We start from the raw sequence: 14,232 nt of genomic DNA, 5'->3' as shown, positions 1-14,232 counted from the left end.
CTAGCTAGGACATCTCTCTCACATCTTCTATTCATTGAAATATGATATGTTATGTCATCTATTGTGTACGAGGAAGACTCTCACTTTGGAGGAGCTAGTCCTAATGGCGCTTTAGCACAATACGCATGTCATAAGGAGACAAATTTTGGATGAGCCAATGCAGATAGCCATGCTTTTGTAGCCTCATCAAGTAAGGGATATGCCAAGAATATGAAAAGAAAGAAAGAGTCCTTGAAATCAAAGTCATCTTCTAACTTTGATACAAATTGATTGGAGAAGTGTAAAGGATACCCCAAGTGTCCTCACTATGGAAAGACCTTTTGCCCTGAGGAGAAGTGTTGGAAATACCTTGCATCCCGAGGAGGAGTGTTGCAATATATATCATCACTATGGAAAGAACTCAAGCACCATTGAGGAGAAGTGTTGGAAGAAGTGAAGGAAGGAGTTGTACTATTAGAACCTCCATGTAACTCTACTTCTCAATCTACACTAGCTATTACATATGCATCAATGTTCCTTGACATCCATGAGATGGAGGAGTCTTCTTTGGTTGCCTCATCTTCTCAGAGCCCATCCCACAAGTTTGTGGTTCCCTTATACCTCCCATCCCTTTTAGTCTTGATGATGTGGTTGTGGGTTCCCTAGCCCTTCATGTTTTAGAGGGAGGTTTTCAAGCTCTTGAGGAGCTTCTTTAGGGTCATCTTCAAGCCTTTATTTCATGAGCCACCATCCCTTGCTATTTTCTTTATCATTAAGCCACCATCCCTTGCCACAAGCCCCTTGGTCCTTGTTGTTTCTTTACAAGTTACAACACCTTCTATAGCTCCTCACTGTCATCTCTCAATTTGGTCAGAGTCTTAACTCACCCATCCCGAATTGGAGTTTTCTAGAGGGATCCATTTGAGGCTTGTCCACTCCCCTTGTCCTATGCTGGCTTCTTTTTGGATGAGGCTCTCATCTAGAGAGGGGCTCTTGCTTATTCTTGCAGTCAGTGGACATAAAGAAGCATTGTGTTGAAGGGTCCCCATGTCTGTAGAATAAAGAGATGGTACAATTGAATGGTATTTTGGTAGATAATCTTGCAACTCCTTAATTTTTGTGCTTTGAGCTATCAATGGTGGAGTTGGCAATTTGTAACTCATCTATCCAAGTGGTTATTAGAGCTTTGAGTTCTTGGATATGTTGAATAAGAAGATGCCTCTCATAGGTCAACCGATTCTTTTCTTTAGTAAGTTGTATGTATACGGATGCTATCTCACCAAAATAAAGATCCTTTCTTGAGTTTCAAGAGGGGGAGTGCACTTTAAAATATTTTTAAAAATACGAGTCTCTATAGAAAGACTAGTAGAAGTGAAAATTGTTCCTAAATGTATTGAATCTGTTGCTTATAGGTTAGATCTCCAAGAGCACAATGACAAGGTAAATCAAGATCTTCATCTAGCCTTAAGTGCAACATGGGAGACAATGTCAATATTACTCGTGAAGTAGATCTTGAGGAACTCTATGAAGACTCAACCCTTCCACTTGAGGCACACATATGCTGGCTTATTGAGAGTCAAACAACTAGGCATTCTTTATAAAATACTACTTGGTTATGTGGATTACTAGTAGTGGAGGGAAGAGTAGGATCCAAGTATAGCAAGCTTGCACATCTAATGCAGATTAGAGATGGGTGAAGAACTCATTTTTGCTCATGACTTATTGGCACAATTTGTTTACAATACCAAATATGTTGATAAAGGTAATTTGAAGGTATCTATTTTCATCTTCACTCACTTACATACCCATAGCATTGTGTACAATACCAAAAGGTCATTTGCTCTTTTCCAAAATGATAAAGTACTCTCTAACTTTCATGTAGGTTTGTCATCAATTGACAGTCATTATGTCACTCTTTTATCAAGGATCCCCCTTTGCTAAATAGAGTAGGGCTTGCAAACTATTGAACATGGGACATCTCAAAGAACACGTTTTGCTGTCCCTATAAAATGCACTTTTCTTATTGAGTCCAAGATGGCTTCATATCCATGATCTCCATCTAAACCCTCACCTTGAAATCCAAAATTGACTCCATTTGATTGATTCTTTTTGGGGTCCAAACTAGGCTCACAAGTTCATTAAAAGACTTATCCACTTAGGGATGCATGTGGGATTTCAACTACAAATACCAAATTCTGCATATCAATCTTATAGAAGCTTATTAAATGATTTTTGAGGATCTATATCTTTTTAAGGGATGAATCTAGGGATCAATGAAGGAATGCCATTTACATTGAAGTTGAGTTTGATTGTAGAGATTTCAAGTGGCTTGGAGACAAACTTCCTAGCTTGGCTTGACTTGACCACTAGCCTTTACTCAACAAATTAAGTGGCATGTAGGCTGGAATAAATACCCAATATTTAACAAAATGTTACAAATGAAAACATTAACCTTTGGCTCAGGGAATTGAACTTGTCCTCAAGGAAAACTTTATACATGTTTCTCATTTTGTTTGTGAACCAAGTTCATATTGTGAAGCTTTTGAAACTTTTGCATTTCATTCTTCAGTCACACCTTCTTGCTATTTAGAGGTTTCTTAATAGGGAACATAACTTGTCCTCAAGAAAAAGGTTGAGCATATTACTCATTTGTTTGTGAAGTGAGATCATATTATGAAGATTTTGAAACTTTCACATTTTGTTCATCAATCACACCGTACTAGTAGATAGTTGGAAAGAGGTTTCTTGGGGATATCTATGGGGCCCTCCTAACAATTGGAATTTGAGTAGAGCTCACTATGTATGATAGTCACTATTTCATATGGAGATTATGATCCATTCGTTGGATTGAGCTTTGGATTTTTGGATGATTTTGCTAACTCTCAAATGCAAAGGTTTCTCCAAGTATACACATATGATAAAGAGCAACACAAGTTGGAGTCTTGCTGTAAAACAATGTTAGATTTAATTATCTTTAATAGAAAAAAAACAATAGCTCAAGCTTCTAGAAGCTTGCTTCCATGTCAGTTTTCAAAAAAATCTAATGACTCTTTGTTTTCATTATGTCATATTTTAAGAAGGGTAATCTATTGATTTTGGGACTACATTGAGGCTCTTTGTATTTTTTTACTTTTTGGAGAGAAGGGAGCTTTTTACACTACCAGAACAATTGCTACATCTTCTAGTCCAATCCTTTGAATCCGAGTAATAATGCAAGACTTACCTATTGCATGAAATTTCCATTAGTTGACTTGTCAAACTCTTGTAAAAATATTGAGGATGCATGCTAGGGTGAATTGCTAATGAGCAAGTAAAAAATCATAGCGAGACATAAGTAATGACAAAAGAGAACAATTGATATTACTCAAGCATAATACTTGCAGCATCGACGCTGAGGGATGGGTGGTACCCATCGGAGGCGAACGTATTTTCCATCGATGCATTAGATCGCTGCTGGAGACCTACATGCCTAAAGTGCATGTTCTATGGGCGTATGTATCTTTGACTTGCTTTAATGATTCAAAATATCAAGAGGTTGGTTTAATTATTTTTTGTTGCAATGCAAGGATCAGTTAGAGCTTGACAAAAAAATTTTCCTCAATCACCTAGAGCATGAGTTTGGATGGAGCCATAAGAGGTGATGCGTGACATGGCTCGACTGCTGAGACATCGACGAGACACTGCATGGTTAGTACCTCCAACTAGAGAGAGTGTGTGTGAGTGAGTGAGTGAGTGAGATATATATATATATATATGTGAAATGAAATGTTATGCATAATGAAAGTACAAGTGAATGAAAATGATAGATAGAATGACGGAGAGATGAGTGCCTTTTATAGGCTTACATTAGGTGGCATTGGTAGGTGGAGAAAGGTGGAAAGTGACCATGGTATTCACCAAATGTGGTTTTAGTAAACCATGCATACATGATCCAGTCTAAGGCTTTATTTGTGATGTGATTGTTTGCCTTGCTATCCATGACAAAGAGACTATAGAGTGGGTATGATTGCAAATTTCTCAACACCCCTTCTCAATCACAACCAAGACAAGCACTAAATATACAGAGCCTGCCATGAGTAGAACGTTGCTTATAGACATGGTAAAACCAACCATATAAAGCTAGAGGCTGTCACAAGGCCTCATTAAGTATGTAGAGGCTGTATTGCAAGGGTTACATAAGGAGCACAAGAGCTTATGATAATAACATTAGGCAAGTACACATGAACCTTAAAAAGTCTATCAGAAAATTAGCTACAAATGAGGGACTGATTGGTCCTCTCCTTTTGCTCTTAAGTGTCTTCTTCTTCTCCATTGTTGTCTTTATCTCCTTTGACTGTTGCAAGGTATGCACTTTGAGATCTTTTCCTAGGATAGAAAAACTTCTCAATATGTCTAGTTCTTTTACAAAAATCATAGACTATGCCCTTCTTTCCTTTGCCTCTGACATAGAGTTGTTGGTCTCCACTTGGGATGCTTGCTTCTCCTTTGCAAATTGTGGAAGACTTTTGAGGAGTACTCTAAAGTCTTCCACCCGAGCATGAAGACTTTTGAAGAGTATGAAGACATTATTATACTCAAGTGGAAGACTTTTAAGGAGTCCTCTAATGCAAATGTCTTCATCCATCTTTAAGTTGATTCCTGCAAGTTGTGTCAACAAGATTTTTATATGATTCAAATGAGTTGCAAGTGAAGTGTTACTTTTCATATCAAGCGTGAAGAATCTATTAATAATCCATATTTGGAGGATTTGGATTGTGCTCCAAACAAGGTATCTATGTGTTTCCAAGTTTCTTGAAAAGTTTCACAAGCATCTACATTATGAATGTAGCTGTCATCAAGCTCTAGCTTGATAATAGGTTGAGCCTTATCATCACTTTTGTCCCATATTACTGAGAGTGCAGCTTCCCTTGGCTTCTTCTCTTGACCATAAGCATTTCTTCATCAAGACAAGTTTGATCCTTATCTGCCATCATGTGTGGAACCCAATACCTTTGAATTGGCGTGAGGGTGAATCTTTGCCCATTTCGATGGCAAGAGCAGCAGCAAATAACTGAGAGTAGATCAACAAGAGAGTTGAAGTTGAATGTGTCAAAAGACACAAGAAGCACTAGTGCCAAAAAAGCACTATGTGATTAGCACGTTGAACTTTTGATGTTAGATTTTAATGTTGAATCTTCTTCTTGTTGATTTGAAGTGGTAGCTCTACTCAAAACTAAGTGTGGCAGTAGATCAAAGAGTCAATGGCACCCAATGGGAGTGAGAGAGAGAAGAAATATTTGAGCTTGAGCTCAAAGGCTATGGCGGCCCTCTTTAGTGTCTTAATAAGCGACTAGCTTTTTTCTCTGTGTGGCCTAACACACCATTTATTCGTTGAGATCTCTGGTGGGGAAGGAGCTCATATACCAAGCTTTGAAAGCCCTATGGTCTTCGTCAACATTGTTGCGTGTACGGACTATGTAGGATATATGATAGGAATGCAGGCAAAAATAGGCAGTGGGCTGCAAGATTTGCAATGCTAGAGCAAAGAGATGACAATGTCAAATAGTGATGTGATAGGGAGAAGTGGTATCAGCAAGAGAAGGTTTTTCCTATTAAGCTCACCAGTAAATATTGCCTAGAAAGAGAGATACATATCCTCCAAGGTAGGTAGGTAGGTAGGTATAGAGGAAGGTGAGAAAATCAAGGAGATGAGGGAACAAAAAAATCAAATTGAAATGACCTATTTGACCTAACTAATGGCCTTAATGACTCATTAGCATTGAGACCGACTCTAATACCATGTAAAAATATTGAGGATGCATGCTAGGATGGATCACTAATGAGCAAGTAGACAATCTTAATGAGACATAAGTAATGACAAAAGGGAACTAATATTACTCAAGCATAATGCAAGTACAACTGAATGAGAATGATAGATAGAATAAGTGTGGGAGGAGTGCCTTTTATAAGCTTATAGTAGGTGGTATTGGTAGGTAAAAAAAGGTGGAAAGGGACCATGGTATTCACCATACATGACCTAGTCTAAGGCTTTATTTGCAGTGTGATCCTTTGCCTTGCTCCTTTTCTAAAAAGTAGTTATGCGCAAAGCATGTTTTGCATTACTTGATATTTTAATTCTCATATTGGAACCTTGGACCATGTATTTTAACTAACTACTCCAAGCATGTTGAAAGTATAGCGTAAACAAGTGTGCATAAGCGGAGGCTGACTAAAGTAGCTTGGGCTAGGCACATTGGAACCATTGCTCAAAGGGAAACTATTGCATTCATTAGCCATGATGTCATGGTAGCAACACCATGGTGTCCTTGCAAGCGCCACTGAATGAATTCACTGTTGAGCTTTACCCTTGTGATAAAATATCAAGAAGCATGCTAAAAGTCTCTAACTATCTTATGCCTTGAAAAGAAACTTAAGACTTTGGTTAATCACACCATGGTGTCCTTGCAAGCACCACTAAATGGATTCATTCTTGAGCTTTATCCTCATGACAAAATATCAAGAAATATGTCCGAAGTCTCTAACCTTCTTGTGCCTTGGCAAGAAACTTAGGACCTCATTTAGTTATCGCTCTTTGTATTTGACTAATTAATGTACAAAGGCTTGCTTTGACACTAATTAATGTACAAATCTTTGTATTTGACAAAGGTTTTGTTGTATGGTACAGTTTGTGTGCAGATGTGCAAGTAAAGAAAGGCGGAGAAAAGGAAAATAAGTTCGGGTTACATTGTGGACAAGCTGAACTCAGGGTTTTGATCATGGGCACTGCTACACCTACGCATGCGGGACATGGTCATGCTTGTTGATGATGACAAAACACAGACTCAGAATTGCAAAGCAATTTCTCGATGACGCTCCATGTCACTCTGATAGTTGGTACAGGTATATTCACTGTCAAAAAAGGAGTCCTGCAGGGAGAATGACTGGCATGATGACAAGATACTCTGTGGATCTCCCATATCTGAGCTGGTGTCATCAGTCAGAAGCTGCAATACCTGACAAAGAATGCATTTTGTGATCAGTGTGATTAGTGCTGGGTTTTCCAGAGTAAGGAAAATTTGGTGCTGGGTTTGACCTACTTTTGTTGAAACCCTGCAAAATCTGAAAGCAAACCTGGCTCATAGATGGCCTGCACAAGGGAGATTGTTGAACACACAAGGCTGCCACCATCATCATGCACTGCATCTCTTGCAGATCATACCTGCCATCCAGCTGGGGATCCACAAGCTCCGCTATGCTCAAAGTTTCCAGAAATGGCCTTGCCTGATGCCAAAACAACATAGCCTTTATATATATATGAAATTGCCCAAAGAAGAGAACTCTATGACTTGCACCGCTACTCTGACACAAGGATTAACAGTACAATGTACAATGTGGATCAGCACTGAAAAGGATAAATATATTCTAACTGCATTGGCTCTTACATAAAAGCCCAAGGATGTTCAATGCTGAGATTTATCAGGTTCAGAGCCTATACCCACAATACTAGGCTTGATTGAGACCCTTTGCTGAGAGCTTTTCTGCCAGTGATGAGCTCCAGTAATAGGACCCCAAATGCAAAAACATCAGCCTTCTCATCCACAAGCCCATGTGTAACGTACTCAGGAGCAAGGTACCTGCCAAGACCAGGTCTTCAGAGGGTTTATCAAAAGCTAGCTGAGAAGTAACAGGGCTGTGTTGTGCATGATTGTCAGCCTGCATGTTCAGAATGCTTTCAAGGTTGCATCTTCCATACCCGAATGTCCCTTCAATTGGAGTCAAGACATGGTGCAAGCTTTGATCAGGTAGCCACTTTGCAAGTCCAAAGTCAGAGATCTGCAATCACTAATGGTTGCTAATTTGAGTTAAATTATGTTTGCACAATCTGGCATTGACATAAGTATGCAGTGAAACAGACCTGTGGTTCAAAGTTTGGACCTAGCAGAATGTTGGATGCCTTGATGTCGCGATGGATGAAATGGCGGTGACAACCATTATGGAGGTAGTTTAATCCACGGGCAGTGCCTACTGCAACTTTGTATCTTGTTTCCCATCCTATTGTTACTAGCTTTTCACCTGCAAATTGATGTATTCACATGCAAGAAACATCAAATTGCAGAAAGTACGAAATTCATGTATTCCAAATCTCAATAAGCAAAAATACTTAGTACTATGCACAATTAACCCATGGCTGTGGACAACACATGAAAATATTTGCAGAGATCTCGCTCAGGCAAGTTTAGGATATTGGATGAGCTCTGGAGCGTCTGCTAAAGTCTGAATGAGTTCAAGGACTCTAAATGGCATCCAATCTGAATGAGTTTGGCATGAACTACTTTGGTCTAAGAACAGTTTGAGGTTGAAAGTACGCAGAGAAAAGAAAACAACTTCCATGACAATATATTCTTAGGCTTGTTTCCCGAGCTTCAAACCAACAAAAACCCTACATATGACTTACCATAAAGCCAGGAAGCCAGACATCCCTGTTCTGAAAATGGAAAGATAAGATGCAATCCCTTCTCAATGCAGTATCCAATCAAAGAGGTGATGTTAGGATGAGAAATGTGGCCGAGTATTCCCAGCTCTGTCAGAAACTCTGCGATTTTCTGTTCCTCATTTTCATCACATATTGATCTCTTCACTGCAACTACCTGGCCATTGGGTAGTATACCTCTATAGACCTCTGCATGACCACCGTTTCCCACCAGATTGTCTGCAATGAGATGTGATATTCAGTCATTTTTGAGATTGGGATTGCACATGGTGAATACATGGCATAAAGATGATGGCCTAGATGGCAAGAAAGATAAAGGATCAAGACCTGGATCAAAGTGATTTGTTGCTGTTAGGATCTCTTCAAAGGTAAAGCTCTTCCAAACATTGGCAGCACCTGAGACAAGGTGTGGGGTGCGAGCATTCATTTTCCTCGAAGTTCTTGCACTCCAAATACTACTCATGTATGATTTCAGCAACGTGCCCACTGACTTACGCAGGGACGTGGTAGGGGTGCTCTTTTGCTGTCTTGAGGAGGGAAATGTTAGTGCACGAGATGAGGGATATTGCCACCTGGAGCGCTTTAGCCGGAAACTCTTGGTTGTTTGTAGAGGTAAACCATCCTCATCTTCAAGTAAGAGTTCAACTAGAGCAGAACTTCTAGAACAGGAGCGAGATAATATGCTCGCATGAAGACTAGAAACATGGCTTTCATCCGAATCTGATAATGCCACCTGACTGTCAAGAACTCTTCTCGGTGAAGGGGGTGCACTTCTACTGTCAGGCCATACCTTATCACATGAGAAGTTGCTGCCATTTTGCTGAAAACAAACATCTATCCCATAACCTGAAGCACCCAAAATAACTTGTGACCACCTTCATGTTATGCCAAAGGGAAGTGTAACAGTTTTCATCTACATAATCTATGAGATTCATATGGTACCGCATATATACATTTCCAGCTTATTCACACAAATGAGGTGTTTGAGAGCAACTGACCTTCACCAAGAACAGAGTTCCTGCGTGTTGCAGCTCTGAATTGATTGTCTTTGTAGAATAGAATCTTAAAGTCTTTGACAACAAGTACTGAGCAACCTGTTCGGACATGTCTTGCAAGGAAGTTTCCTTTCCTTTGAGCATGCCTGGAAATGATTTTCACTGTCAAATATACTGTGTGATAGTCCAGACAATGCTCATTGCAAGCTGCACTGAATGGTGGGGTTTTTGCAGTTTTGTGATTATGCAGATCACTTACAGATTTTGAAATTAGGATTTGAATGCATGTGGCGCAAGGAGTTTCTACACAGTGCAAGGGTTTCTGAAAGCTGAAAGGCCAACATGCCATTGTAGAGTGTTTATCTTTTGATGAACAGTCTGCATATGCATATGTTATTTTCCCTACCATGCATGCCTGCACACTAGTGAAAGAATGGACTGAAATAATGGATACCTCAGCAGGTGATGACCTGAGATTGTGACAACAAGCATTGTAGCATTAATGGCTGATGCTGCTTCGGCCAGGTGCTTTTCTGCAGTGTGATTGAGTACTGGTATCACGTCCAACCGCACCTAACCCACCCACAAAAGAATCAAAATTACAATAGATAACGGTCTACATATCCAACCTGCCTGAACATAAGCACATTGGTGAGCTTTATGCTCAACAGAATGACCATTTGCAGGCACTGCTCAAAATAATGTATAACCAACTTAGGGAACATGTTTGCACAACGATATCACACATCAGAATGAAAATATGAACTTACTTCTTTTACATTGCACAAATCCTGCAGCGGTTTGAAACAAGAATTAATGGCTTCAAGCTCATTTGCTGCAGAAATAAGCAGTATGTCATTCCTTGAATTTGCAATGACAACCTTCATAACATAGCTAAGCAGCTGAGGAACATATTCACTTGAAAATTGGGAAAGAAGACATTCATTATGGGGTAGCTTTAGCCCCAAAGCTGAAATGGAAAGGCAATTTTAGCGTCATGTGTTGGTGCCTGTTTCTCCTATTTTGATAAAGGCCTGTGTCTGTATCATTTAATATATAGGTATGCACAGGCCTGAAAGAGTGATGGACAGGCATATTTTGCAATGCCTTCATTCTTGTATAACCTTCCTAGACATCCTTTAAGAATCAATTGCTGCTATTCAAAAGTTGCTAATATTACATCCCAATCCATAATCAATTTGATTTACATCAACCAAGTTGCAACCAGTTTAAATTGTAGGACTCTGTAGTTGCAGCCATTTTCCAACCAAAAGGCGATCATTAATCACATCAATTAAACAAAGACATACCACTGATATCGGTTGGACCAGGGCGGAGGGCAATGACATGATCATATGGCCGGGCAGCCATATTGATGGTCCAGCAAAGGAGGTCAAACCCATTCTTGTACAGGGCAATATGCCGTTTCTCTGCTGGTTCAGAAGCGCCTTTGAATGTAGGAGACGGCATTAATGCCACTGCTATTCTCTCAGCAGGACACGATGGATCGTTGCAGGATGAGGATTCCTTGAGCTGTGGGTTGCCATGGCGGTCTTGCAAGAACTGATTTTGGTTCTGCCATCGGAGGAGCGACTGGTAATCCTGCTGCAGCTTGCTCTTTTTCTGCATTTTGCGTCTGGTTGGAAGGGGATTGGAGCAAATCTATGTGTATATGGGCATATACAGATATGGAAGCAGTTGATTAGTGGCTTCTAACCTGTGGGAATAGCAGTACAATTGCAAGCGTTAAAAAGCTTATAAGACCGAGAGCAGAATTATTAACTGAAAAATCCAGCGTTACGATAGAGCAGGCAGCTCTCTCTCTCTCTCTCTCTCTCTCTCTCTCTCTCTCTCTCTCTCTCTCTCTGTGCGCTCTTCTGTCTCACCTTCTAGTGATCATTCACTGGGGCGCCACCTGATCAGTTTCAGTAATCAGTTGGTCATTCTTATACCCCTCAATTCTGCACTAATTCTTGCCTCATAATGAAGTGTAAATCTCAAAGCAAAGCCGGATAGCAAAGCAGGATATAGTGTGTATACATGATGATGATGATGATTATTAGTCGCCCATTGAAGCTACGATCATGAGAGACGTGGAGCTATAATAAGATATTAGTGCATGGCGTATGTTGCGCACATTACTAATACATAGCTATCCTTTAGGGCAATCATCATTGCAGACGTTCTCTTCTGCACAATTGATGTATTGAGAGTGTCGATCGATCGCGCGCGCGCGCGAGAGAGAGAGAGAGAGAGAGAGAGAGACCTCAGTGCCTCAAACTCTTGCGACGGCTGCATAAAGCACACGCGAATGGTTTCGTACTAACCAGGGTTAAATGCCTAACCCAAGGGTCGGTCTCCCACATAATTGTGTGTCACCCTAGTGGTAAACCACTTGTTTGGATAATAATTTTGTGTTACGCTAGTGGTAAACCACCGGTTTTATCAACCCCACCTTTATTTATCTTTTTATTATTAGCTGATTGTTTGTGTGTAGGAAGTCTACAAAAGACTTTATGGTCAACATACATTCAACCTATTAAGTGAGCTACGCCCATTTTGGTCAAAGCTCTCTCGCTGTCTCTCTCTCTTTGTCTGTGTGTGTGTCTCTGTCTCTGTCTCTGTCTCTGTCTCTGTCTCTGTCTCTGTCTCTCTCTCCATGGCTGCCGCTACCCCAAACTCTTCCTTACAAACTACAAAGAATTAAGATCTTACAAGCTATGTATGATTGTAAGTCAAATATTTTGTTCAAGCTTCTCACTTAACCTCAATGGTGCACTACTAAGAAACCTTGCACATAAAGTGCATTCGAGTGGTATTCTGGGCTAAAATATTATCATAATAGAACACCCTTAATTTCTTAGTGAATTACTGAGGTTTTTTTCCAGAAAGTGATACTTTATTTTGTAAGACATTTTGCACATTTAAATAAAATGAACTTCTAACTAAAGTAAGTGATGTACGAAATAAGGTGTGACACCAAGCATGAACCCAATCCTTTGGTACTAGGGTAAGAGAGGGTCAATTGTGAAATGGGTGCCAAAAAGTAAACACTCTAGGGCTAAAAATGTAACAAAAAAGGGAATATGATGAGAATCTTACTTAGGTGTCACTCATTGATTTGCTTAAAAGTGTCATCAGAACCACCGCCTCCCCAAAAAGTGTATATTTTAAATTACATACAAGGTTCTAAAAGTTAAAAATACAATATTAGACTCATTCAATTCCTCTCAATGTCCCCTATATGGTCATACATTCAAATCTCCAAAAAAATGCAAACTGGAAAATCCCCTCCAAAAATACATCTTTTTCATTAGGTGTTCTACAATTGCCCCCCTTATTATATTGCTTAGTTTTTCATGCTAAAGGGGACATTGTTCATCCAAGTATGAAACCAAATGCCTAATCCTCCAACAATTCATAGTTACAATCTTCAACCACTTAGAGAAAGGGAACCAACTATAGAACACCTAAGAAAAAATGTGTATTTTTAGGGTGGATTTTACATTTTGTAGTTTTTTTGAGATTTGAATATATGAGCATATGGGGATATCAAGAGGAGTTGAACAAGTCCAATATTGAGTTTTTTATTTTTAGAATATTTTATGTAATTTTAAAAATACAAATTCAAGAGGTAAGGGTACACTTCTTGAGGGCCAGTAATGTAATACTTTTTGGCAATCAATGAGTGACATGCAAGCAAGATTCTCAGCATATTCCTATTTTTTTGTAATATCACTAGTCCCCAAGTGTTTGCTTTTTGGCACATGTTTTGCAATTGGCTCCCTTACAAGAGAAGGAATGTTTTTGACAACTTCATAAGAGCTAGGAGCGAGCTACAATTTCCACCCCAAGTAGAGGCATGTGCACATATATAGTTAGTTGTAACCCTTATCGTTTAAAGGCGGGTTGGAATTAACAATTGCAAAGTGCCTCTATATCACTTGTATTCTATTTGGTAATAGTTTGAAATCCTGCCACTCCCACTCCACAAGAATGAGAGAGCATGGAGGTAATTAGCTCAAAACATGAGATTACTTTCTTTTATCATCTTCCTTTTTCTCCCCATCCTTTATTCCTTTCATATGATGCTTTTTCCCAATTAGACCACCTCACTAAGATGAAATGACTTAAGAGACCATCTCACTAAGATGATGCTTTTTCCCAATTAGACCACCTCACTAAGATGAAATGACTTAAGAGACCATCGATGGTGACAAGAAACAAAACTTTATATCATCAAAAGGTCCTTTTGAAGTGTTGTATGAAGGACCCACATAACTTTTACTAGTTCTGCTCATGTAGGTTAAAGACTGTGAGAAAATAAGTCCCACAAGCATAAGTCAACAATAACATCTCATTCTATCTTCATCCTTTTAAATTCTTGAAGCAAAAGGGCAAGCATGTGATCATGATCTTGTTTAGTTCTTAAATGCCACAATCTACCTAGTGCACTTGGAAACACATTGAACAAATCAAGTTTAACCACCATGCCATGATTGTGGTTGCACACATGCACATGTTGCATATGCACATGCTTTTGCACATGAGATTTTGCATCACTATGGAATGATGGATAAGCTTAGAATGCTAGGGTCTTACTTGGATTTATAAGGAACAAATTTGGGTTTTCGTTAAGTTTGAGACTTTGATGGAGAGTGGTTTCATGAAGAATGCAAAAAACCCTACTTCTACTCTTGTGATGTGCACCTCGTGTGGATTCAACAAGACAATATTGTATTTGACCTTAAAATTTAGATAACCTTATAGGATTGTACTTATAAAGAG

At 39.4% G+C, this 14,232-nt stretch overlaps 1 protein-coding gene across 1 annotated transcript; it reads right to left on the bottom strand.

Moving 5' to 3' along the window:
* Positions 1-6,594: 6,594 nt before the first annotated feature.
* Positions 6,595-11,695, bottom strand: LOC148033221 (uncharacterized). Its single transcript, XM_087681106.1, has 12 exons — positions 11,331-11,695; positions 10,755-11,161; positions 10,215-10,279; positions 9,899-10,017; positions 9,448-9,590; positions 8,777-9,295; positions 8,414-8,668; positions 7,874-8,031; positions 7,712-7,791; positions 7,454-7,592; positions 7,090-7,239; positions 6,595-6,971 (listed from the first exon to the last, which is right to left on the bottom strand). The coding sequence occupies exons 2-12, from the start codon at positions 11,071-11,073 to the stop codon at positions 6,801-6,803; spliced, it is 2,118 nt and encodes a 705-aa protein (XP_087537232.1). The 5' UTR covers positions 11,074-11,161; positions 11,331-11,695; the 3' UTR covers positions 6,595-6,800.
* Between the last annotated feature and the right edge of the window lie 2,537 nt (positions 11,696-14,232).

This window comes from Lygodium microphyllum, chromosome 7 (assembly GCF_053477565.2).
Source record: "Lygodium microphyllum isolate KBCC chromosome 7, Lygodium_microphyllum_v1.1.10, whole genome shotgun sequence".
Taxonomy (NCBI): Eukaryota; Viridiplantae; Streptophyta; class Polypodiopsida; order Schizaeales; family Lygodiaceae; genus Lygodium; species Lygodium microphyllum.
Note: the sequence above shows the minus strand (reverse complement) of the source record. Positions and strands in the feature narration are given on the sequence as shown.